Source organism: Tachysurus fulvidraco, chromosome 13 (assembly GCF_022655615.1).
Source record: "Tachysurus fulvidraco isolate hzauxx_2018 chromosome 13, HZAU_PFXX_2.0, whole genome shotgun sequence".
In the NCBI taxonomy this organism is placed as follows: Eukaryota; Metazoa; Chordata; class Actinopteri; order Siluriformes; family Bagridae; genus Tachysurus; species Tachysurus fulvidraco.
The window spans coordinates 4,260,396-4,286,986 of NC_062530.1; the positions used below are offsets into that span (position 1 = coordinate 4,260,396).

Genomic DNA, 26,591 nt, shown 5'->3' on the forward strand with positions numbered 1-26,591 from the left:
TTATGACATTTTGTTTTAATAAATGTAAAACTGTAGTGTGGTACAAAAGGAATAAATCACTTCAGGAAGTTCTGTTATGTTTTGGTCGTATCAAACAACCCAAAAGATTATTGCGTTTTTTTTTTTTTTCCTGAATTCTAAATAAGCCATGAGTGTATCATGTAGGCTCGGTATTTACGCTGGCTACTGATAGACTTTAGAAGGTTTGAAGAACATGAAATGAAATCCAAACATTTCTGAAAAGCAGCAAAAGCATAGATCGGCCCAGCCGTGCTGACTCATAATGGCGGCCATTTTGAGAACGCTAAAGAGAACTAAAGAGAATCTGTTTACAAAAGAGAGGCTGTCACAAGATGACGACATGATCAACACCGCAGCAGCAACAGTTTAGACGAAATCATCTCCAGCATGCAGACCTTATTATACACACTGGAGGATTGGGGGAGAGAGAGAGAGAGAGAGAGAGAGAGAGAGAGAGAGAGAGAGAGAGAGAGAGAGAGAGAGAGAGAGAGAGAGAGAGAGAGTGTGTGTGTGTGTGTTTGTGTGTGTTGTATTGTTGTGGAAGAAGGCCCTCTACAGGGCGAGTGAGGCAAATATGAGTATTTAAAGGTGCGGTGTTTACGTCTCAGTACAACCAGAGAATTATTTGGTTCTTTTCATCAACACGAAAACACAAGAAAGTCACCCAGAAATGTATCAATATTTTTTTCTTCCCTTTCCGAGGACAAAATAACACGATATGAAAATGTAATATTTACAATAAGATAAGAACAGTTAACAAAAGGAATAAGGTGGGACAGGTATAGGGTTGAGTAAATGCTGATATCAAACCCATATCTACTCTTTAAACCTTAACAATAACTTCTATTTAGTCTCGCTGTGTCACTTTATATACCAAATACACTGCATTATCTAAAAATGTGCACGCGGTCTCTTTATTCTTTCACGTGCCCGATGCTTTCATCGACACACAATAAAAGCAATGAAACGGTACTCTGCCAACATAAATGAGCCTGTAAAAGACACAAAAGACAACTAAGCTGTTTCATCGTCTGCCGTTCACACAGAGATTTTATTTACAACCTGCTTCTATTCCATAAAATCCCCAAGTACAGCGTCCACATTCGTTAAGTCCGTAGTGCGTTAGTTAGTTGTTAGGTTTGTAGGAGACGGTTTGTTTAAGTGATCACAGACTCCATTGGCTGAATACACAACCTCGGTATGTGGAGAAACACACACACACGGCATTTTTATAAATCACACCAAGCTGAAGGAGTAGATTTCAAAAAGAAATACAGCCGGATAAGGAGGAGGAGGGGGAGGAGGAGGAGGAGGAGAAAGAGGAGGAAAAGCAATCCACCCAGTTATATACTACGGGTAATAAGGAATAGGCTGTGTCCATAACCGTAGCTGTTCAGGAACGTTAAATGAGGTTTTGATTTCTTCGATTTTTGTTAAATGACCTTGTCAGGAAGCTTTTTCCCGCCCAGGATATAATGAAATTAGAGAAACCAGTGATTAGAAGGAATAGCTATGAATATGAGCAATAATGAAATTTTGTTATTTCATTTGTCAAATAGAGGCACCCGTGCTCCCGCTGATAAATTGCGGTAAACATCTCTCCAGCGCGTTTGCGTGCATGTTCACGTTCGTGTTCCTGCCGTGCTGTGCACCAGAGACAAAAGAAAAGGAAATTGATTTTACCAGAACAAGTAGCTGAACAACAGCAGCCCCGGAGATAACCGCATCTTGGATATTAATACGCCATTACTCAAAGAATATGAAAGTAAACAGATCAAGGCGAGGATTGTTTTTTTTTTTTTTTTTTACAAACGCAATAATGGTGTGCGAGAAGATCCGTCGTCTACTTTCCAGAAACCAGAAAGAAATCTAATAAAGTTTTTTTTTTTTTTCAATTACTTTGTATTTATAGATATTTCCAGTGATAAACGAAAAAGAGTGGAAGAGTAGAGGCGGAACGATGCGGTTATTAAGCTCAGGGTTGAAAGGAAATGAAAACGAGTGTCCGAGGATAGAGAGATAGAAAGGAAGCAGCCCATGCTTGGGTGAGTTCACATCAGCTTGATTGACAGACTTAGGGATCCAATCGGACATCTTATCTACCTTTCTGGAAGGAGGTGGCATGTGGGTGAGCGTCTGAGCCATGAGTGGTGTGAAACTCTGTCCCCTCGTTAGCATTCACTGGTTGTGAAACGGTGAGCCAAAAAGTCAGCTCTTTACATCGTGCCATAAAATACTTCCACGTGAAGTTTGCTTGGTCTCAGATTCCCCCGAAACAGGCAAACCGCACAGGGAGAAGGACGGAAAGGGTAGAGGAGAGGACGTACATCCAAACCTCCTCATGAAAGCCAGGAAAAGAAGAAAAAACAAAGTCAGAAGAGAAGCACAGGGGAGGACAGGGAGGAGGATTCGAAAACGTTCGGCTCTCCTGCGTCTTCACTCTGAGCAAAAGCTAAGGTGCTACAGCTGGTTCTGAAACGCCGGGTCCCTGTAGACGGCCCCCAGAGGCCCCCCTTTCAGCCCGAGTAGATCTGAGTGCCAATCACACGCATGATCTCCTTCTGCACCTTAGGCTCCTGGGTGTTGATGTTTGCATCTCCTACCTGGCCATCTTCATATCTGAGAGAGAGAGAGAGAGAGAGAGAGAGAGAGAGAGAGAGAGAGAGAGAGAGAGAGAGACAGACAGAGAGATAGAGAGATAGTGAGTAATGTAACTCCCAACAGTTCAAGAATTGAGTCCCTAAGTCTTTATTTACATCACAAAAAGGCAACTTGTCTTTTTAGAGAGAGGGAGAGAGATAGAGATAGAGAGAGAGAGAGAGAGAGAGAGAGAGAGAGAGAGAGAGAGAGAGAGAGAGAGAGAGAGAGAGAGAGAGAGAGCGCATAAAAAGTCCTTTCCTGTGTCAGGAAACGTTTTGACATCTTATTAATTTTGTCATATTAACTTTTATAAATGAACAGTTATCCTAATAAATAATAGGAATCACCTGATTTTCGTCAAATCTGTTGCTTAGTAACGCTGCATGGAGAAGAATTTGTTAAAAATAGTATTAATTACAAACTATTTAATGAACACTGATGTTGTTTTTGTCTGTTTTGTAAATTAACACTAACCCGATTTTAATAATAATAAAAAAAATAGTCCACTGGAACAAACTGGAATTTAGATCACTGCTCTAACACACCACTTTAATACTGTTCTGTTTATTTAGAATCAGGTGAGCTGGAAGCAGCGAAAATGAGAAAAATGAAAAACATGAGCAGGACAATAAGAGCAGGAGCTGGGAATAAAAGCCAGAGAAATGTTTGGAACAACATCGCCCCCTGGTGGGACAACGTGTAAAGTGACTGGATGTGTTCACAGGAATTCATACTCAGTAAATACACATTTTTGAAATACACATTTAGTCGTGTACATTGTAATACACACACACACACACACACACACACACACACACACACACACACACACACACAGGTACTCACACAAAAAAGAAGCGTGTGCACACGTGGTCTGAAACAGGACACACCCAGATGTTTCCATGTTTTTGTAGGTCCTTAGATGTGATCACTGTGACGGACAAAAATCCAATTAAAATCATGAAACCTCGTCCTCACGTTATACACAATCTCTTCTGTCCAGTGACGTCATCCAATATTAAACAATGTACTGTCCATTATTGTCTGTGTTCTTTGGATAAAAACATGCCATTCAATGCTTCTTCTAATCCACAACACTGAACTTGCTTGTTCATTTCCTGCAGGAAATGATAGTGAGCTGTTACTTTGCTCCACACTATAGGGGTAAATGCACCATTGAGCAAACTGTGTGAACGCTGTAGATCTTCAATCCCTTTAATTCTGAACTAATCAGACGAGGCACACAGACCGATGTAACAGACCGACCTGTGCAACTTTTGTAGAGTTTGTACTCACCGTGCAAGTGATAAAAATAAGTTGTCATGCTTTATTTTTAGGAACACAGATGAACACACAATAATATTTATTGCACCTGCAAAATAATCTGCAGGCCAGACACAATCTTCAGAACAGGGGGAATAAGTCATCTACTGCACTAGTTTATCAAACACTAACAGAGTCACAAACTACTAAACACTGCACTAGTGGATTTCCTTTTAATAAAAATACACATTTTGGGCTACTTACCTTCACAAAGTGCAATGCAGTTCAGATTCCGGCTCTGTAGGAATCGTGACTGAATTGGGCGACTCTAAAAAAACATATATATATATATATATAAAAACACTTAACCTTAATATTTTAATTAAGATACAAACTGAGCCTAATGCATCTTCATGATCCTGAGCATAGTAAAAGTCTTACCTGTGGGATTGTGTTCATACGGTTATAACGCTGCACAAGTTCATCTTTAGTTGGCATCCGGTGTTGTCCTTTACCCATTCCTGTACACACAAAGACACACACACACACCTGAGCTATAATATCCAATATTTTTATATGGCATTTCAACGGAAGGCAATGCATTAGGTTATGAAGCACTTATGATGGATTAGAACGCAGTGTGATTCATGGTATTACACCAGACATGAAGATTTCATCTCATGACAGTCTACAGCTTTTTTACCTTTTTCATGCACCTACTATTTGGACTAACCTTCTTTCCTAAAAATACACATTTACACCGTTTCCTCTTCTGCTTTCCATCAGAGACATGGGTTCAGTGTCTGAAGTTTTGTGCGTTAGCAGGAGAATTTAGTTCACATATGATAACACGTGTTTGTTGGTTAAATACACGAAACAAAAAGAAACAACTGTACAAACAATAGAACTAACAAACCCTGACCACAATGGGATACAATGGGAAATAATGCGGTGATGTTATGTTTTTGGGCAACACACATCCAACAGTATGGCACCGGAAGCACATGATGTGAAACAAAGTGTGCAGGACAGAGACGCATGGTGCCATGACACGATCCCGGCTGAGGGTCCTACCTGAATATCCGAAAGATATGCTGGAGATGGGGCTGAGATAGATGCCCTTCCCATAGGCTGCCCCATGCAGCTTGGGTTGAAGAGAGGAAGATCGTCGGATATTAGTCTAGCTACAGTATGAATGTCAGTCACGGTTCATCTGAGGTTCTAGTCGACCTACCGTTAACCTGACATGATAGTTCTAAAACATCCAGACTGGCAATGACCAAATAATATGTGCACCCTTGATCATCACACCCATATATTTTCCTTTACTAAGCTGTTGCACAAAGATGGAATTATGTTGTAGCATTACAATTTCCCTTCACTGGAACCTAATCATGTTCCAGAATGACAATGCCCCTGTGCATAAAGCCCCTGGGAACTATAAAGACATTTACATTTACTTCATTTTACGCTCTTATCCAGAATGCCTTACATTTTTATCTAATTTTTTTTTACAACTGAACAATTACGGGTTAAGGGCCTTGCCCAGGGGCCCAGCAGTGGTAGCTTGTTAAGACACCACATTCCTGTACTCTGATGTCAAGTGATGATCCCTTGAGATCATTAAATTTTACTTGAGAGAAATTACTGTCATGACCTTTAAAAAGGGGACAGATTAATAACTGGTAAGAGTGAAGTTGACAAAAGTGCGTTAAGCTCGACATGTTATGTTAAGTTTGGAGTAGAAGAACTCAACCTGCCTCAAACCCATTCAATTCCACACTCCAACATCTAGTGGAAAGCCTTCAGAGAAGGTTGGAGGTCATTAACACTTTAAAAAATCTGGAACTGGTGTGATGGTCAGGTTTCCACACAACTTAAGATATTCCATACACTATTAAAGTATTTACTTGGTCCATAAAAAAAAAATGAAAAACAGAAATTAACCCTCTATATTTCTCGTATAGTCAGTTAACTCACTTTATTTACTTTATATACATGTTTAGGAAGCTCTTTATCCTAATCAGGGTTGCTGTATATCTGGAGCCTAATACAGAGCCATGAGGTGGGAATATATTCTAGTCCTTCACGTCAGTCCATCACAATTTCTATTCATTCGATCACATGAAAAATGACCTGTCTTAAATTTAAGACATCTATGATGAAGATAACCAGATTAGTGGAAATGTGATGCATAGACTGGATAAGTAAATTTCCAGATCTCTCCCAGTTTGTCCAGAGAGGCTCCGGATCCACCACAACCCTGATGACGATAAAGTGCTCACTAGCGTGTGCACAATTTGAGGGTTGAGTAGGAAGAAGCTTTTACTTTCAAAAACGTTATTCTCCGCATTTGATTTTATTTATGACTGACTGTAAAGCTTAAACATGTGTGTAATATTTAGAGTTAGCACAATAAACATGGCTCTTATGACCTGAAACATCACAAGGCCATATGTTTCTATCAAAGTCCACAACCCAGGCAGCTAATCTGTACCCAGGACCCAATCTCCTTCCGGTATGATGATGATACATACCTGTAATTTGGTATAGGAGGCATTGACTAGTCCATTTCTCAGAACAGAGTGCCAGTTCTCGATATGAGAACCACTAGAATGGTAAAGAGATAAGTACAGTATATGAGTTTAAGATCTGGTTATATCACTCAATAAATAATTATACAACTAGAGTTTCTATTGCGATTTAATATCCATCTGTAGACATTTTTAAACAAGTATCAACTCATTATAGGACTATTTCAGGACGTTTACGAGCATCATCTGCTGTGGTAGAAGGACATAATCAAAAATAAAATAATGTGCTTGCAATAAAGAAGTAGAATGCTTGTATTCATTATTCATATACAGTTGAAACTACTGAAATTAGAGAATTGACAAAAAGCTAATATTAATATTAATATTATTATTATTATCAGCATGTATTACTTAGGTGTTATACACACAAATTTTTATTATTATTATTATTATTATTATTATTATTATTAGTAGTAGTAGTAGTAGTAGTAGTAGTAGTAGTAGTATTAGCAGCATGTATTAAATAGGTGTTATACAACCATTCATTCTTTCATTTATTCATTTTCTACCGCTTATCTGAACTACCTCGGGTCACGGGGAGCCTGTGCTTATCTCAGGCATCATCGGGCATCGAGGCAGGATACACCCTGGACGGAGTGCCAACCCATCACAGGGCACACACACACTCTCATTCACTCACACACACACACTACGGACAATTTTCCAGAGATGCCAATCAACCTACCATGCATGTCTTTGGACCGGGGGAGGAAACCGGAGTACCCGGAGGAAACCCCCGAGGCACGGGGGCAACATGCAAACTCCACACACACAAGGCGGAGGCGGTTATACAACCATATTATTACTATATATAAGTTTCAGAGCCAAATAAACATTTTAAGTTTAAAGTAAGCTGAAATTGAGTATGCTTACTTATACCTATACCTTGGTTCATTTATATTCAAATTCAAGACAAAAAAGAACAAAAGCATCTAAGACTTTTTATTCTGGTTAGCTTAAAATTGGAGTTATAAACATTTTCCACCATTAAAGGTTGTCTAATAAGGAATAAAAACTGCTCACTGAAATGCAAAGGTGCTGCCGTAGAGCTTCTTAGCTGTCCGAAACCGAGCTTCTTTGGCCGGTGGGCTGCTCAGGAGCAAGAATTGATGTGATGTGTGCATAAACTTTAGCTGCTGCTTAAACAGAGACATTACCCCGATTCAGCAGGTAATAATTGAAGCAAATAATACACAAGCATCAAGCTTAATGAAATATATGTGAATAAATCTGACAGTGAATTTCATACCCTACTCAGAGGCAGTTTGACAATATGGGACCTGTTACTGGATATTATCCTGCAGAAGAACATAATCAGAAACGATAGAAAGACTTTGTAAGATCGTCAACTCGTGTATGGAAATGTACATGAAAAAATATGAAGTATTTAAGTCACTTACCACTGTAGTAGAGGATGAGCCAGCGGGTCCAGTTTATCCATTTGTTTCTTTATCTCCAGGTAGGAACCCTGATAACATTCACAGAGTCACAATTACACAAAAGACCACAACAAAGGTAAAAGTCTTTATTCTTGAGAGTAGAAATGTCACCAAGCACTGCTTCATTCCTCATAGTACTGATACACCGAAGACATATTATATTATTGCTAGACTCCATCATCCGTTCTCATACAGGAACACCAGAGATATCCTCCCAAATCCAGTATACTCACTCATAATAGTAATTCTATAGACACTTTCACTCGTAGTACACTAACACCAAAGACTTTACCCCCTCAACCCTTACACTAATATTCATAAGCTGGACACAATCACTCAGTGGGCAAAAACATGTCCACTACTTACTTATAGTAGTTATTCCATAGACACACTCACCCCTAATAGTAGAGATACACCAGTAGTTATAACATAGACACATTCACTCAGGGCAAAGTAATACCAAAGACATACACCCTCACCCCTAATAGTAGAGCTACACCAATAGTTACACCCTAGACACACTCACTCAGGGCAAAGTAACACCAAAGACATACACCCTTCACACACATTCACTCACGTATATACCAAATACACTTTCTCAGTTAGTACAGTTACTTACAAAAGGGTTAAAAAAAAAAAAAAAAAACTGTGAAGAAAATGTACAACATACTGTATGACATACTGCCATACCTGGGTCATTTCCCGTATGGACATAACACTATCAAGCGCCTTCTGAAGTCTTTCATAATTTTTCTTCTGTGGCACATCATCCATGGACAAACACACCAGATATAAACACAAAGAGCAAATATCGGTACAGTGCATAAACGGATTAAACTATATACTGTACATAAAACATAATTTTGCATAAAATTAAAAGGTAAGAAAAGATAGAACGGCATCGTATAACAAAACGGTTGTAACAACAATCAGTGTTAGATAAGAGAAGATTTATAGTCACCTTAGGGTTAAAGGCAAGTGTTTTGGGGTCATTGGGGTCGACTACGGAGGGATATGGCTCGAATATGATGCTCTTCCGAGGAGACTCTAGAGCAGCTCTACACATGGCTACTAAAAGATCCACAACCTGTATAACAACATCCAGAAAATGACAAAAAGAAGACACAATACAGTCAATCTTCCTCACAGCGACAATGACACACTGTATGTGAGGAGGTTTGGGAAATCAGGTCAGACTGTAGGACTGTACGTAGTATGAATTTTGATCATATGAAGGTTGTATTGAACAAACGTTGTTATTTTATTGTTGGCTTGACTTGCCTGGTGGGAATAAATACTCTTCACAGCGAGTTTTGAAATGTTTTCTTTGTCTTCACAGCAGGTGTGACAGATGGAAGGAGTCACAGACGCTGTGTCAAATGTAAATGCCACGGTCACGACCACCTCATGAAACGCCTACACTCTTCTGCCTTCAGATCAGACGTCCCGCCCACGCACACGTCCGCGCGTCATCACAGTGCGATCATCAATGACACTGAGTTTTTCTGTAAATGTTTACTGCAAGGTCTTGTTGCTAAGCTGCTGTGATCTGAGCTGTGATTAATAATACATAATGAACCATTAATAACTGTTAGATTCGGTGCTCAAATTTGGTGCTATTTGTTTTTTCACTGTATTGTTTACTGTAGGACAGGGTAGGTTGTGACTGAGCCTGCTTTCTTCCTCATATCATCTGAGCTATTGGGTTTTTCTCCTTGTCATTGTCACTCATGAGAAACTTCATTCTAGACCAAGATTTTAGTAAATCTGCTTTGTATCTTTGAATTCCTAAACGCAAACGCAATTCATTCTTTCATTTTCTACACATGATCCGAACTTCTCGGGTCACGGGGAGCCTATCTCAGGCGTCATCGGGCATCAAGGCAGGATACACCCTGGACGGAGTGCCAACCCATCGCAGTGCACACACACTCTCATTTACTCACACACTCACACACTATGGGCAATTTTCCAGAGATGCCAATCAACGTACCATGCATGTCTTTGGACCGGGGGAGGAAACCGGAGTACCCGGAGGAAACCCCCGAGGCACGGGGAGAACATGCAAACTCCACACACACAAGGTGGAGGCGGTTATACAACCATATTATTACTATATATAAGTTTCAGGGCCAAATAAACATTTTAAGTTTAAAGTAAGCTGAAATTGAGTATGCTTACTTATACCTATACCTTGGTTCATTTATATTCAAATTCAAGACAAAAAAGAACGAAGCATCTAAGACTTTTTATTCTGGTTAGCTTAAAATTGGAGTTATAAACATTTTCCACCATTAAAGGTTGTCTAATAAGGAATAAAAACTGCTCACTGAAATGCAAAGGTGCTGCCGTAGAGAAACCGGAGTACCCGGAAGAAACCCCAGAGGCGGGAGAACATGCAAACTCCACACACACAAACGTGTGTGTGAGGCGAACGTGCTAACCACTAAGCCACCGTGCCCCCAAACGCTATACAAATAAAATCAAACTGAACTAGACTAAATTCAAAATTACTATGTTTAGATCCCAAATGTCTGTTCCTAAACCATAAACCTGGATTAAGGAGGAACTGTTAACCAGTCGGACGAAACGTGACCATCTTTACCATACACAGACTCCATGTACTGTATTTACACATAAATCATAATAAACTGTTACAGTTCATTTACATGTCTGAGTTTCATCAAACTAGCCTAGCTCTAAATGTAGCTACGTTTAACCGGTTTTGCCAGTACGATAAGGTTCCATTCCAACCGGCTCGTACAACATTTTCAATCAATAGAAACAAAGGGATTAATACGGAAGTTCTACTACAGTAGGCCATGCATTATTACATCTTTCTCTGCCTTGTTTTCTTATCATATCGACATAAAAAAAAATCCCCACACACTCTTCATCTTCCAGCCATCTAAAATAAGATACCTTAGCATCCAGGCCCAACCAGAACGTGGAACAATTTCTTCACGAATCCGTCAGACTCCTTAAGAATCGGACCTGAACCATACCAAACACACACTTAAGCCCACAGACACTCAACTGGGTGAACTGCACTGGACTTGCACACCACATCTCAATACCTCATCTCAATACTGCTACTATTACACAAGTACGTATATGTACACAATGTACTGAATGTTCTTATGGATGACCATGGATTATTGTATTATTATTATTATTATTTTTTTTTTATTTATTTATTTATTTATTTATTTATTTTTTTCTTTTATTCTCGTGATCACAGCCTGTTTTTCTCCTGCTGTCAACTTAATTTTTCTGTTTATTCGGCATGAGAATATGTTCTAGAGTCGGCAAAAGCGCAGTACGCAGCATCACGGATGATCAAGCTTTTATTTTGATCAGAGATTCACTCAAACTGAAATAGGTTTATGTCTGTCAGCGACCGATAACTTTTACATGGTGCACGTGTCCGAGCCACTCGGACCAAGATATACACCAAAAATGACATCATGAGAAAATTAAGACATGATTACGAGAAAACAACTGTTCTTATGTCAAGATCATGAGAAAACAAAAATGTAAAAAATATATAATAATGCATGGCCTCTTAAGACTTTTTTTTTTTATTTTTTTTTTTAGTAGTCAAAGATAAAATTTTAGATGCTTATAAACAAGTACTTGGGGCATCTCTGAGCACAGAAATGGGTTTAATATCATCATTTAATTCGAAGACGTGAAGAAATATATATTTTTTGTACTTTTCTATGAATATATCACCCTTAATATTCTAGAGAAAAACAGAAATGCTGATAAAACACTACAAATTCTTAACCATCGAGTGTCTAATTTCATTCGAGCTTTATATTAACCTTTATATTCACTGTGGAGTGAGACATGACAAAAGACATTTAATCCTGAATATGAACACATAAAAACAGGCATAAATTATATATTTTCTTTATTTGATGGTAGAAAAATGGGAGATGAATTAAAGTAAACCCAAATAAGTTGCCTGAAATGATTCCTCGGACTAATCCTCTGATGTTTCTTCACTTCCCTACACATAGCTTTAGCTAACTATAGTTAGGTTTGTGGTTTGACCGTATCCTGTTATATAGAGTGTGATGTGTCATTAAATGTGTATAGAGACATTATGAAATTATGTACATAGCAAAATGATGAAAGTATAAATAATTCATCCAATGTTACCATGAATTGCTGTACTGTTTATTGTATAAATGTTTGTTTCATTACTTTTGCCTTTAATAATAATAATAATAATAATAATAATAATAATAATAATAATAATAATAATAATAATATTAATAAGAAGAAGAAGAAGAAGAAGAAGAGGAAACACTGAACAGTGCTCATGCACCACGTGATACACATGCATGTGGATATACAGGCATGTTAGATGTTTAGATATTTATGTGTTAGTGTGTACCTCAGCTCCTGTAGCCACCTCTTCAGCTGCCCCTGACATGACTCCCAATGTGTAAAAAGAGAACACACACAGCTCTCTGGTGCACACAGCAGGCTAAAGAAAATGACCACAGCTATCAGAGAAAATAACACATCCCTCCTTTATTATACAATAAACCGCTTTACAGTAATGGATGTGATGTAGGTGTGTGTGTGTGTGTGTGTGTGTGTGTGTGTGTGTGTGTGTGTGTGTGTGTGTGTGTGTGTGTGTGTGTGTGTGTGTGTGTGTGTGTGTGTGTGAGATACCTTGAGCATGGAGCCGTTTTGAAAGACGTGCTGCTCATCACACACCACACAGTACTCGTTGAGTGTCGGGATGCGCTGCTCAGAATACTTCATTATCTGAACGAGGGAGAGAAGGAGAAAAAAAAGTGGATTGAGGAAATCTGCACACTTATGTAACGACACATTTCAGAGTTTTAATTTATTTATTTTTTTTAAAAGGAGTCATAAAAGGAGCAAACTGAAAAGTTTTAATAAATAAATAATTTCATGAATTAATTAATTAAACTATTAAACAATTTAAATAATAAATAAATAAATAAATAAATAAATAAATAAATAAATAAATAAATAAATTGGAAAATGTATTTTTGCTTGAGTGCTATAAAAGAAATCTGGTATATCTGTTATGTAGTTTGACTCAACTAATATAAAATACTGTTTATGTTTTTTTCTTTCTTTCTTTCTTTCTTTCTTTCTTTTTATTTCAAAGATACATTTAGGACTATGTAATAAAGTGATGGTGTTTTTAATTTTAAATTATTTAAATAAATCTGATTATTGATAAACAATTTAGATCTTTTATTTCTTTGTTTATTTGATATTTTGCTGCTTTTTTATGCTAATTGACCCAAATTTTGGTTTAATAAATAACACCTGATGTAGAGAAAACGTTTTAGTTCATTTGTTTCATTGTTTTTGCAAGAAAATCTGATCTAGAGAAACAAAAATACATTTTTCAAGTCAATCTGAATGTTTCTTTTGTAAAAAAAAAAAAAAAAAAAAAAGGTTTATTTACAGTATTTGAGTGGCACATTCACAATTTTTTTTGTATTCTATTTGTTTATTTATTTCTTTATTTAAATAAAAGCCTTTCATTCAGTAGTGTTCCTATTATTGTGTCTGTAACATTTTATACATCTTCGCTGCCTACATTCATATTCTACAGAGCGTCTGTTAGATTTCACATCACAAACACACAGATGAGTAAACTGTGAGGTGTCCAAGATGACGTCACACATCACTGATGATTCGGACAGATTTATGGCAAATCATCATGACTCATGCACATGACTTTTTGAGTTAAGAGGTTCATTAACACAATCACATGATTTAAATCCATTGCGTGCTTGTGGGAAGATGGAGTTAGTCCAAAATGGGTGAAAATTTGGATTGATTTGCTGCTGTAAAGCTGGAATGGAGTGAGTACCTGCACTAAGAAACCGTACTCCAGAGTGGGGATGTTCTTGCAGTGGCCGCCCGCCTGGGATGAGAAAAACAATTCAATCAGCTGCCGCGTGGTAATCTGCGCCGGGGCCCTGCCCGCCGGGACTGCCACAGTCTGATGGGTCAATGGAGACAAAGCATTAAGGGAAAGGGCGCCAGCTAGCCATGTTAGGCAGAGGCAGACGAGGGGGGAGACAAGCTTCTCGAGGGGAACCTGGAGTGGCTTTAAATCATCTGCTGTCAAAACGGCTTCATCATAACCCACTTTCATCCTTGAAGAACCATGCGACTGGAAAATTTCAACTTGGCAGCACAGACATGTGTAGAAGCTTCAAGTCTTTTGGTCAGTTTCAAACAAAAAGAACATCCATTATAACAGAAATATATATGACGCTGTAGACCACAGTGGCGAATAAGAAAAAAACAAAATGAGACCGCAAATCCACAAACATAACGGCAATGACACAGAAACAACAACGGCAAAGCAAAAACACTCACAAACAAGAGAAATAAAGAAAAGGTAATGTGTTAGTAAAAATACATATAATAACAAAGCCACAAAGAAACACAATCTGAAAGCAAAGCCAAAAGAAATCAAACAAAAAAAAGAGAACAGAAAAGCAGCAGAAACACAATAACAAAGCCAAAAACCACAACAGAAAAACCACAAACACAACAGAGAAGCCTTTAAACTAATAACACAAATCGAATCTTAGTCTGAAATTTGTTTAGATGACTGTAAAATAAAAAAATAAGAGATGCAAATAAACAAACACAAAAACATAAATGTGAATATTGTAAAGCAAAATCTGATGTAATACAGCATTACATTTTTGATCATATAATGTAGATTTCCTGGACAGTTGTTATCCATAATTTGCACATTATATCTAATGTTCGGATTAGTTTTGTATTGGTCACTGCATTGGGATTGTGATGTCACTGTACTGAGTAATGTTCACTCTTGTAGACAAGAGATGGTGTGTGTGTGTGTGTGTGTGTGTGTGTGTGTGTGTGTGTGTGTGTGTGTGTGTGTGTGTGTGTGTGTGTGTGTGTGAAGGCATTAGCTGACCTGGCTGTTAGGGGGATAACTGAACAGCTCCCCCTTCGGGTTCTTCATGGTACAGGAGATGGAGCGGTTCATCAGCCGGGTCATTCTGAGCTCAGGCACGTTCAGTTTCCCTTTCAGCGCCGTCTCCTGGATCAGCGGGAAACTGGGAGATCTGGAGCATGAGACAGAGACATCACTAAATGGGATCATCGTTAATAGGATTTTCCTTTTGAGAGCATTCTTCTGTATGTAATCCAGTGAGTTTTTTTTTTACCCACATCATTTAAATGATGTATGTGCAGAGGGTCTTGTGACCATTACTGTAATAATCATGATATCTCTTATAAGATCATTACTGTGTTTGAAATGCATACTTAGCTACCAAGTTAGAAATTGTTAGATAGTGATTTGGGTCACTTCTAGCATATCTGGCAACCCCAGTCACAAAATGAGATCAAGTGACAATGGAGATTTAATTTAATGCAAGTAACTGGGGTGAATATTTATGCTACATCCATACAGAGTTATTTTATGGCTGCAAATCTCCAGTCGCTGTACCACAAAATCGATTGTAGGTGCTCCTACTACCGGTTACCATAGTAACAAAGTTTCTACCTGCACACTGTCCAATAAACGACGAGGTAACTGCGTATGTTTCATGCTACATGTACTACAATGTTGTTTCACTTATTTATAAGAGTTTAGAAGAAAAACTTGCCAAATAGCATTAAAATGAACATGTAGACAAAAAAAAGGAAGTAGAAAGCAGTCATCATACTTAGGGATGGGGGAGAAGATGCTGAGGCCTGCACGGAACTTCTTTATCGTCCCTCCAGCCTTGAACCAGCTGTGCCTCTTCTCCTGCTGAACTTTCAGGAACTCATTACTCAGGTGTTTCCATTGCTGAGAGATGAAGGTGCTCAGAATCCTGAAGTAAAAAACCCCACCATTATTTATGTTCTAACTAGTGTTTTAACTCAAATAAAATCATGAACTTTCCAAGAGTTTTTACAAAACCGCACAATTTTCGCTTAGTTGATTGATTAAATAGAAGTTGTATTAATTAAATAGAAAGTGGGGGATGTGGTATCCTAGTGGATGTGGTATCCTAGTCGGTCTACAGATCAGAAGGTCACAAGTTCAAAATCACAGGTCCACCAAGGTGCCAATGTTGGGCCCCTGAACGAGGCCCTTAACCCTTAATTGCTCAGTTGTATAAAGCGAATTAAAAATGTAAGTCACTCTGGATAAGAATGTCTGCTAAATGCCAGAAATGTAATGTAAGTTCCTTTTAATCTAAATATTGGTGCTCTTAACAAAAATCGCTGTTAATAGTTTAGCAAATTTCCTTGAGTAAGATCTAAAAGTACTCTGCTTTATGGAAGAAGTCTCAAGTTTTAGTCTCCAGCTCTTTGTATCAACCAGAGGTTAAGCTTTAACTACTTCCATTGGTTTTCCACCAAAAAATATTACTGTGCATTGGGAGAAAACACACTAAACTACTAAAAAATTCACACTGCAAAAATGAATAAATTTTTGTATAAAATAAATAAATTTTTCGATAAAATAAAAGTGATGTAACAATTTAGACTCAGTGTGTAAATTTGAGTAGAGGTCATGCCATGTATTTTTTAGGTTACAGTTCTCATGTTCTCCTCGTGCCTCCGGGTACTCCTCCGGGGTTTCCTCCGGGTACTCCGGTTTCCTCCCCGGTCCAAAGACATGCATGGTAGGTTGATTGGCATCTCTGGAAAATTGTCCGTAGTGTGTGAGTGTGTGAGTGAATGAGAGTGTGTGTGTGCCCTGTGATGGGTTGGCACTCCGTCCAGGGTGTATCCTGCCTTGATGCCCGATGACGCCTGAGATAGGCACAGGCTCCCCGTGAAGTTCGGATAGGTGGTAAAAAATGAGTGAGTGAGAGTGAGTTATTACTGTACAGGATCCTGCTACTGGCCACCAGAAGGCCGGTTTCTGACTAATATACCAAATGTCGTTGAAATGATTTCCAAAGGTCATATCGACCACCTTTCAAAATCCTTTTCTTACAGTTCTGTGATCATTGCCAGATTTGAAAAACAATCAGCTCTGGGATGGTAATTCCTTTTCCACAAAATTTTCCCAATAGATCATGCAGGTGAGTGTTATTATTCCTTACTAATCAGGTAACTGCTGTGAAATGTATTAGTCTGTAGAAGGTTAGAATGGGAAGAAATGTAAATGATTAATTTTAAGTCATTGTTTTATTTCCTTTAAGTTCTAGCATATTTTTGTGGATCATGTAGAAGCCAAATCAAGTTACAATGCTATTTAAATTCAAACTTTACATTAGACTTGTGGTTCCTGTATCTCATTAATATGAAAGGAAAGGGGCAAGGTAAATCAGGTTATCATTTGTTTCTTTGTGCCATTGTTTAAGGTGGCCATTTTCATGCTTTGGTCGTCACCCGAGTGTTTTGTCTCTATCTGATGGGACTGCCCCCTCAAATGTGTATATTTACAATGTATTACAACTGTAAGTCAGACTTGATGACTGCAGCACCCGTGCCAGTACGCTCTGACTTGCAAACTTGTTTCATCGTGTATGTACAATAAAGACTACTGCACAAGGATATCTAAGTCTCCTGGTCTTCTCTGGAAAAGGTTTACAACAGAACGCAGCCCACATTTTCAGGCAAATTTTAACAAAATGAAAATGAAGCACTTGAGGCATCTCAGAGCGTCTCAGAGAAACACATAGAAACATTTGTTTGGAAAAAGGGTTTGTTTTTTCTATGAATGTATCGTTTCTAGTAGCAAAAAAACCCCAAACACTTATGACAGCTACAAATTCTTAAAGAAACGAGTGTCTACTTTAATAGCTTCATATTAACCAACCATGTGTATTGGAACACAACAAAACAGGAACAAATCCCATTTTTTTAAAGAGAGAACTCAAATACAAAGATGTCTTACTTCTTGAGCTGAAGTCCGAGACTGAATCCATCTTTATTAGAGGGTTGAAATACTTCAACTGATGGTTCTGTAATGGATGAAGTGATAAACACTGTAATGCACCAAACACAGTGTACATACACTTAATGTACATCCATCTAATTTTCAGTGTATTAACCTCTATTTACACTAATGCTTGATTCCAATGACAAACAACATGGATATGAACACATCATGGATCCACAGGCTGATGAATATTTTCGACACAACATAGTATTTCCGTTAACATGAGGAACAAACAGGAAGGTTGTATAATATCTGAGTTCCAAACCCATCGGCAGTTATTTCTAAGCAGTATTAAGATAGAAATTTAATAATTTTTTTTATTAGTTTGTTCGTTTACTTTTGTTTATCTGGATGCAAGAAGCTGAAAGTCTGCACTTGATGAATTGAATGAATAAATATCATTTTAATCTCTTTTTTTTGGTATTTAAAGTGTGTTTATTTTATTTTTTGTAGATTTTGTGTGAATGTGTACAGGATTTCTGTGTATATCTTGCATCACTGGGTTTGGATTAAGGACCCTCCAAATACATGGTTTTCACGTCAATAGGTTAGAGTTTCCCAGTCCAGAGTTTCTGCTAAATGCGCTATACAAATAATTGAACTGAACTTAACTTAATTGAATTTTTATGGACTGAGGCATTGATGACTGGTTCTAAAACGTTGATGATAAACCCTGTCAATCATAGTGACACTAACCAATCATGTGTCTGCGAGCTCATGTAAGACGTAAGATCATTTAGAAGTAAAACTAAAAAATTTTATGGCTGTGAGTTTGATCTAAAATAAGATAATTTAAATAATTTGTACTTTTTTGACTTTGTGGATAAATAACAAAAGAAGAAAACAGAAATACTTATAAAAAGCTACGTATTCCCAAAACTCTGACGTGACAAAAACGTGACAAAAACATTCAGTGACAAACATGGGCAGAACTTCAGTTTTTTGACATCTGATTAAAAGAATCTTTGGTCCATATAAATAGGAAATCGAGGGTTTGATCCATCCCAAAACCAAATGATTCTTTCTTGAATGTTCCTCAGATCTAGAACCTATTAAACATCCTTTACGATTCACACACAGACAAATTCTTGCCGCTCTGAAGATAAACCAGCCTGTGGAGTGTCTTACCAGGTCCATCCAAGTACTGTGAGAGGGAGAAGCGGAGGCGGAGGATGATGGGCTCCGTCCTAATGACCTTCCATGCTGTCGCAACTTCCTCCTACAAGCCACATATATAACAGAACAACAGTTACTAATGACTACACACTAGGAACTTTAATACAAATTTGAATACCACAAAAATCACAGAACTACGCACATCCAGGAAGCTGATGTTGATATGAAGGTCGATATCCACATCGTCGATTGTGCCGTATTCTCTGTTTGGTGCAGAAAAAGAATTAAACGATGGGAAAAAAAACAGTGTCTGTGATTTTTATTTACTTTATACTATTTGAATTTGAATCTTACACTCTTAAAAGAAGGGTTCCTTATGGTTCTGTATAAAAAAAACTGTGGTTCTATATAGAAGCCATAGAGAAAATAGGTGAGAAAAATCCTAAAATTTATTACTGAAGTGAAATAACCAATGACAGGATGTGAAACAGGGAAAAAACACACAAGTGGCAACATAAACAAAAACAACAGAAAATGAGATTAAAATATATATGCAAGATTGCCCTCTGGTGGTCTGGCATGGAAGTGTCCCAAAAATCCGAGACAAAAATGAGAGAGGAGTTTTGTTATTAAAATCACTTTTATCACTGTTATCAAACCCAGACAATTACTTTATGAGACAATATTGTTGTAAAAAGCACATTCCAAACTGGATTTATTGGGCTGCTTCAAAATGGTTGTAGTGTATATAAAGAACTATGTTAGGGTTCAATAAAAACTCTTAAAGGTTCTATGAAGAACCAAAAAGAGGCTTTTGCAGTTACACCATAATTAGAACCATTTTTAAAATCCCAAAAAGAACCTTTCATTAAATTTTCCCCCTTTTCCTTCATCTTAATACCATTTCTATAGGTGACAGGACCTTTTTCCATTATACCAAAGAACGTTCATGTCAAGAAGCTTCTATTGTCATTTCAACCCTATATAACTGACGCAGTACATAATGAAATGAGACAACCAGGACCATGAAGCTACATAAATACAAAGACAGAGCTACTGTACATTGAAAAACACAAAGCTAAGGTCTTAAGTAAGTTTATTCTAGCAACGTTCCATGGACGTTAATCATTGTTGAGTCCAACAAGAAAAAATCTGACTTACTGTATGCTTGTTAACTGATGTTTTCTGATTAAAATGTAAAAAGTCTCATAATATAATAACAAGACGCTTATCTCCTAATAACAATTTTGCTCTTCTCATAATTACAAGACCCTTTCTCACAGCAAAAAGATGCTTTTCCTGTAATAAAGATATTAACACGAGGAAGGTTTTTTCCTTGCATAACATCACTGATCTTCCATGTTATTAAATCCAGGCCTGTGTTTATTTGCGTATTAACACACAATAGGTTTCTAGCCTACTTACTAATTAGTAACTAATACTCGGGCAATCCATTATATTTGGCTTTGAATTTTTAAAATGAAATAAAATCCATCACAATCTGTAGCCCTTGTTGTTGCCATTTGGTTGCTCATGGACTCTTCTTCCAGTACCTGACTGATATGGCACTGTCTGTGTAAATGTCTTTCACAGCCTCGATGTCAGCATCCAGTTGGGGATGGCGATACAGATCGGCCGCACAAGTCCCCTGGGGATGGAAAAAAACAAACATATTCATTATAATGTTGTGACCACATCACTGATCTTCCTAACTATTCCAGGTATTACAGATATCAGCTCATGCTGACTGGAAAACGCTCCAAAATCTGAGTTTATTATTATTATTATTATTATTATTATTATTATTATTATTATTATTATTATTATTTTTAAATAATGATAATAAGTAAATGTATTGTATGTAATATATACGTAATTCTAAATGTAATTATATATGTAATATTGTACTTTAAAGAGAAGGACCGTTAAGAGAAAGACCCATCTCTCATCTGATGACCGGTGCTAAGACAGAACGCTAACTGTTTTTTTTTTTTTATAAATATCCTATTTACATTTATTTTATAGTATACAGTGTAGTTACAATATATTTATTTTGTGCATATAGTCATATATACTCATATTTTTTAAAGTATATAGTCATATAGACATATCCATTAAATACACTACAGACAGTTGTGGATAAAGGCTCTGGGTTGTTGACCGGAGGATTGATTTGTAAGCCCCAGCACTACCAAACTGGCACTGTTGGGCCCTTGACCAAGACCCTTAACCTTCTGTGCTCCAGTGGTGCTGTATCATAGCTGACTCTGTGTTCTGACCCCAACCTCCGAAGTTGGGATATGTAAAGAAAGCATTTCACTGTGCTGTAATGTATATATCACAAAATAAAGGCTTCTTCTTCTCCATTATAAACCTTATTGATTTGTTTTTTTTTCTACTTCTCAGTTTTATGTTCTTATTATCTGATTTTTGATCATCTTGCTTGTTTCAGGTGTATAATTACAGATCTTTCATGTCATTTCATCCTCCCTAGCAGTATATTGACTGTAATTAAAAGAAGGCTTTTAAAAGTAAGTGCACACATAACACAGCATGTCAGTGGATCAGGTTAAACTATAAACATTATATGTAACACTTTTCTCTTCAGCTTGCTTCAGTTGATGGCTGTTTACCTGAATTCCATAGAGGAACTGCTCGGGCTCATTCTCTCCATCTGATTCCTCATCCGTCCAACACTGGCCTTTTATGTCCTGCATGAAATATGTTCAGTTATTTCCAGGATATATTTCAAACAGTCTTGATAACGAACAATAAGCCAAGTCTCAGCAAGCCAATGTTGAAGTGAAAATAAGAAAAGAAAAGAAAAATTAACAAATAAGCTTAACTTTAAGCTACGCCATACGGCCAAACGTTTATGGACACCTGAACATCACACCCGTATGTGGTTTTTGTATGCTAAGGGTTACAATTTCCCTTCACTGGAACTAGGACCTGCACCAGCATGACAATGCATCTGTGCACAAAGCATTATCTATACAAACACAGTGTACCAAGTTTGGAATGGAAGAACTAAAAGAGAGCGTCGACTGAACCCCAGACCTCCTCACCTGCATGCTCTTGAGGCTGAATGAACACAAATCCACACAGTCATGCTTCCAAATCTAATGGGAAAGAGGAGCCTTTCCAGAAGAGTTATACTAAGAAAAAAAGAGTATTAAATCTGGAATGAGATGATTAAAAAGCACTTGGATGTAATGATCAGGTGTTCACAAATCTTTAGCTATATAGAGATAAGTCAAAATAGTCAATGTTGATTTTTATGAGCACAAAATGGCCAAAGTGCAACTCTCTCTGCTGAGATGGGCTGTTCAGTTTAATGTACTAATACATGCCTTAAAAGTGAAAAGGAACATTAATAAGCTGCATGTGCCTCAGCAGTATTCAAAACCAAGCGACGTTTCTGCAGTCTTCAACTGTCCTGTTGTTGGTGAGTCTGTGACCACTGCACTTAGCTGATGGACTGGAACTCAGCGTGATCTCCCGTTGTAACTAATCTGCCTCTGTGTTTGACGTGTTGTGCATTCTGTGATGTTTTTCTACACACTAGAATTATAACATGGGTATCTGAGTAACTTTAGCCTTTCTATCAGCTTGAACCGGTCTCTCCATTCTCCTTTGACTTCTCTCATCCACAAGGTCTTTCCATTTACAGAACTGCTGCTCGCTGGAGGTTTTTTGTTTATTGCACCATTCAGTAACCTCTCGAGAATGTTCTGTGTGTAAAGCCCAGGAAATCAAACCACCATGTATGCATGATTTAATTCTTTACACTGCTGCCACACGATTGGCTGATTAGTCAATTGTTTGAAGTTAATAGTTAATTGTAGGTGTTCCTAATAAAGTGTTCAGTGACTGTATTTACTATTTAGATGAGGCATGGTTAGGATTTGAGCTCATGATCTCCTGATGGACAATAGAGAAACCACTGAGGAACCCAGTGTTTTCAGAAGTTAAGATAAATCATCTTTGCAGCAGTTAAGTCAATTTAAGAGGAAGTGAAAGCACTTCGTATACACATGACCCCAAGCAACACCGAGATTATTAAAGATGCAGTTTTACCATTGAATCAGTCATTTAGAGATAAAGCTCTGACAGACTTGGGCTGTTCCCATCCATTTCACATCGAACGCCCCAACGGCATGGAACAGACTGCTTAGTTCAGACGGAAGCTCTGATGCTTCTGTATGGAGGCAAAACTGTGGAGAGAGAAACAAGGTAAAGCAAAGGAATCTAAAAATGACACCTAATTTTTCTAAAGGAAAAAAAATTTACCAGATCAAATTAGAGCCGAGCTCGAAACAAAAATTTCCTGATCAACATTTCAGGGATGATCTCATTCTTCACTGTTCTGCATAATCATACCTCATAATAATCACTCGCTATATCTGTCTTTGCTTAATCATCGACTCCGCACCTTGCCATGTATCTTAGCAACAGACGGTTCTGGCTTGTGTAACTGTTTCATGAATCATGCCAGAGTGTGTGGGTGAGAGGCTGTGTGTGTGTGTGTGTGTGTGTGTGTGTGTGTGTGTGTGTGTGTGTGTGTGTGTGTGTGTGTGTGTGTGTGAGCATGTGTGTGTGCACATATGTGTGTGTGTATGTGTGTGTACATGTGTACACGTGTGTGTACATGTGTGTGCATGCATGTATATGAGTGTGTGTGTACACGTGTGTGGGTGCGTGTGTGCATGCATGTATATGTGTGTGTGTGTGTGTGTGTGTGTGTGTGTGTGTGTGTGTGTGTGTGTGTGTGTGTGTGTGTGTGTGTGTGTGTGTGAGTGTGTGTGTGTGTGTGTGTGTGTGTGTGTGTGTGTGTGTGTGTGAGTGTGTGTGTGTGCACATGCGTGCGCACGTGTATGTACTGTATATGTGTCGTGAGAGTGTGTGTGTGTGTGTGTGTGTGTGTGTGTGTGTGTGTGTGTGTGTGTGTGTGTGTGTGTGTGTGTGTGTGTGTGTGTGTGTGTGTGTGTGTGTGTGTGTGTGTGTATGTGTGTTTGTGTGTGCAGGTAATTTTGTGTGTGTGTGTGTGTGTGTGTGTGTGTGTGTGTGTGTGTGTGTGTGTGTGTGTGTGTGTGTGTGTGTGTGTGTGTGTGTGTGTGTGTGTGCGCGCACATTCATGCTTCTACATGTTCTAAATTAGTTTTGAAAGACATTATTACAAATGATATTACAAATTCCATATTTTAGCAAAATATATTATTATTATTATTATTATTATTATTATTATTATTATTATTATTGATAAGACCTGAAATAAGCGTAGATCTCACAATAGTAATTACTCGACCCAACTTTATTAATAGAGCAAAAAAGAACAATAAGTAAGAATAAATGTGACAAAAGTTGACAAAATAATAAGTATAACACAATTTTAAAAATATAAAAACAAACAAGCACCTGACTGAAAATCACATGTGTATTTGTGTACATGTATCTTACCTAAAAACTAGACTAAAATTATATTTAAATATAATTTGTGATCCATTGGAGTATAAAGATTTATTCCAATAAAACATGTATTTTTCCCATAAGTCTTGTGCAGTGAAATATCTCGTAAAATCTGTGATTTATATCAGTGTTTGTTTCTTCATTTGATTGATGCTTTAATCCTCATGTTTGAGCTGAATATTGAGCCTTCAGCAACTCTTTAATACATTTAAAAAATAAAACAAGTTTATGAGTTTTAGTGATGTTTAAACGCTTATTACAGAGTTACTAGTCGAACATCTTCAATCTTTTTCCTCTTCATCTTTACTGATCCGTCCATCCCGTATTTTCCTTTACTTCTAATCCCTTAGTCTAACTGACTCTGTTTCTACCCAGAAAAGTGCCATCTAAAGTAATTCATGAATTTTTCCATGACTGTAACGCTCTACCATGGATTGTAAGAGTACACAGGCAAATGCTGCACATTTTCTCACAATGTTAGGATTTAACATGTAGAAGCATTTTTGCATATTTTCATTCTGTTCATCTAATTCTGCATCCACCTGTCCTTCTGCGTCTTCCATGTCCTTGACACATCGGCATCTATCTTTGTAGCCCGGGGTGTGTGTGGTAGCCTGGTGGTTAAGGTGATGGGCTATCAATCAGAAGGTTGTGGGTTCGAGCCCAAATCCCCCAAGCTGCCACTATTGGGCCCCCGAGCAAGGCCCTTGAACCTAAATTACTCAGTTGTATATATAAAAAATGAGATAATGCAATTCACTCTGGATAAAGGTGTCTGCCAAATGCTGTAATGTAAATGCATAACGATCTGACAGTTTTGCATCACATACCGATACATATAGCACATCAGGGATGCTGGCAAGCCGCCCCCTCCCCTCCCCTCCCCCATCATTCTCTCCTCCTCCCTGTATTTATCCATCTATCTCTTACCTTCACGAAAAAGATGGAGGGATGGACAGGCTCTTTGCAGTCCCTCTCCTTCAATGGACTTTCCTCCAGTGATGCCTACTTCTCCTCCTCCTCCTCTTCTTCCTTCTCCTTTTCCTCTCTTCTCCTGGTTCACAGTGATGCTTTCAGAAAAAGCTCTAAAATGTCTGAGCAAAATTAAAAAATGAGGAAGTAATCTCCGTTGTCGTGCTGTATTAAATGTGATTCTCGCATTCTGGTTTGCTCCAAATGTGTGTATATGTGTGTTTATCTGTTGCAGATCTCAGCTACTAGCGCTGCGTTATTCTTTGCCTGACAACACAGAGTAGGCTGAGCATGCGCAGAAGGAGCCAGTCTCCAGGATCATGTGATCTACAGTTGACCGGCTATGCAGGCTGATAGAGAAGGGGAAGAAAAGAAAAAACCTCTCTCTCTCTCTCTCTCTCTCTCTCTCTCTCTCTCTCTCTCTCTCTCTCTCTCTCTCTCTCTCTCTCTCTCTCTCTCACACACACACACACACACACACACACACACACACACACACACACACACACACTCTCTCTCTCTCTCTCTCTGTGTGTCTCTCTCTCTGTGTGTGTGTGTGTGTGTCTCTGTGTCTCTCTCTCTGTCTCTGTCTCTGAAAGGAAACACTCTACTGTCTAGTGTATACATTTTAGAAGTGTAGCATAGTTTTAAATGCAACATTAACACACTTTTCAATTAAAAAAATATATATAAGCTGTTTCCAAGTCGATGGCAAATAACAATGTTAAAAGTGCAAAACATCTGCTCACTTATTTACTACATTAACTACAAGTTTGGAAAATCAATTTTTCATCTTGAAAACGATTTTCAAAGTAGCCCTGCCCATCTTCGCCACCTAAGCAAAGCTGCAAGCGTCGAGTGCATGAAGTGTTCAACGCTCCAATCTTCTGTTTTTTAGATGCTTCATACAGATACTTGAGGTGCACTTTTCCTTCTTCTTTAGAGTTGAAGGTGTTTCAACATTGCATGCATATATTTGAATTAAAGTGTAGGTGCATCTGAGACTTGATCTTCAAGATTTTAGGAGAATCATGAGATTTATGTGCACAACTGCAATATATTGTATATAGCCAACGCAATGTAGTATAACCTTATCTGAACTTTATTCAATTAACTGAAGTTCCCACACACGTGGAT

The 26,591-nt window shown here is 37.9% G+C and overlaps 1 protein-coding gene across 4 annotated transcripts; it reads right to left on the reverse strand.

Annotated features, from left to right (window-relative positions):
- Positions 1 to 25,786, reverse strand: LOC113650734 (protein mono-ADP-ribosyltransferase PARP6). 4 transcript variants are annotated; one of them, XM_027159217.2, is made up of 23 exons: positions 25,413 to 25,785; positions 23,094 to 23,230; positions 21,647 to 21,724; positions 20,567 to 20,661; positions 19,216 to 19,276; positions 19,026 to 19,116; positions 17,853 to 17,919; positions 15,679 to 15,828; positions 14,922 to 15,072; positions 13,833 to 13,886; positions 12,647 to 12,742; positions 12,363 to 12,455; positions 8,919 to 9,044; positions 8,648 to 8,713; positions 7,919 to 7,986; positions 7,768 to 7,816; positions 7,542 to 7,654; positions 6,462 to 6,534; positions 4,999 to 5,068; positions 4,366 to 4,445; positions 4,189 to 4,252; positions 3,508 to 3,592; positions 1 to 2,640 (listed from the first exon to the last, which is right to left on the reverse strand). In XM_027159217.2, exons 2-23 carry the CDS (start codon positions 23,106 to 23,108, stop codon positions 2,538 to 2,540), a joined length of 1,848 nt encoding a protein of 615 aa, XP_027015018.1. In that variant the 5' UTR covers positions 23,109 to 23,230; positions 25,413 to 25,785; the 3' UTR covers positions 1 to 2,537. The 4 variants fall into 4 exon arrangements, 3 of the variants coding, with proteins under 3 accessions (XP_027015018.1, XP_027015017.1, XP_027015016.1); XM_027159216.2 differs by having other exon boundaries at positions 8,648 to 8,710; positions 13,833 to 13,964; XM_027159215.2 differs by having other exon boundaries at positions 13,833 to 13,964.
- Positions 25,787 to 26,591: the final 805 nt, after the last annotated feature.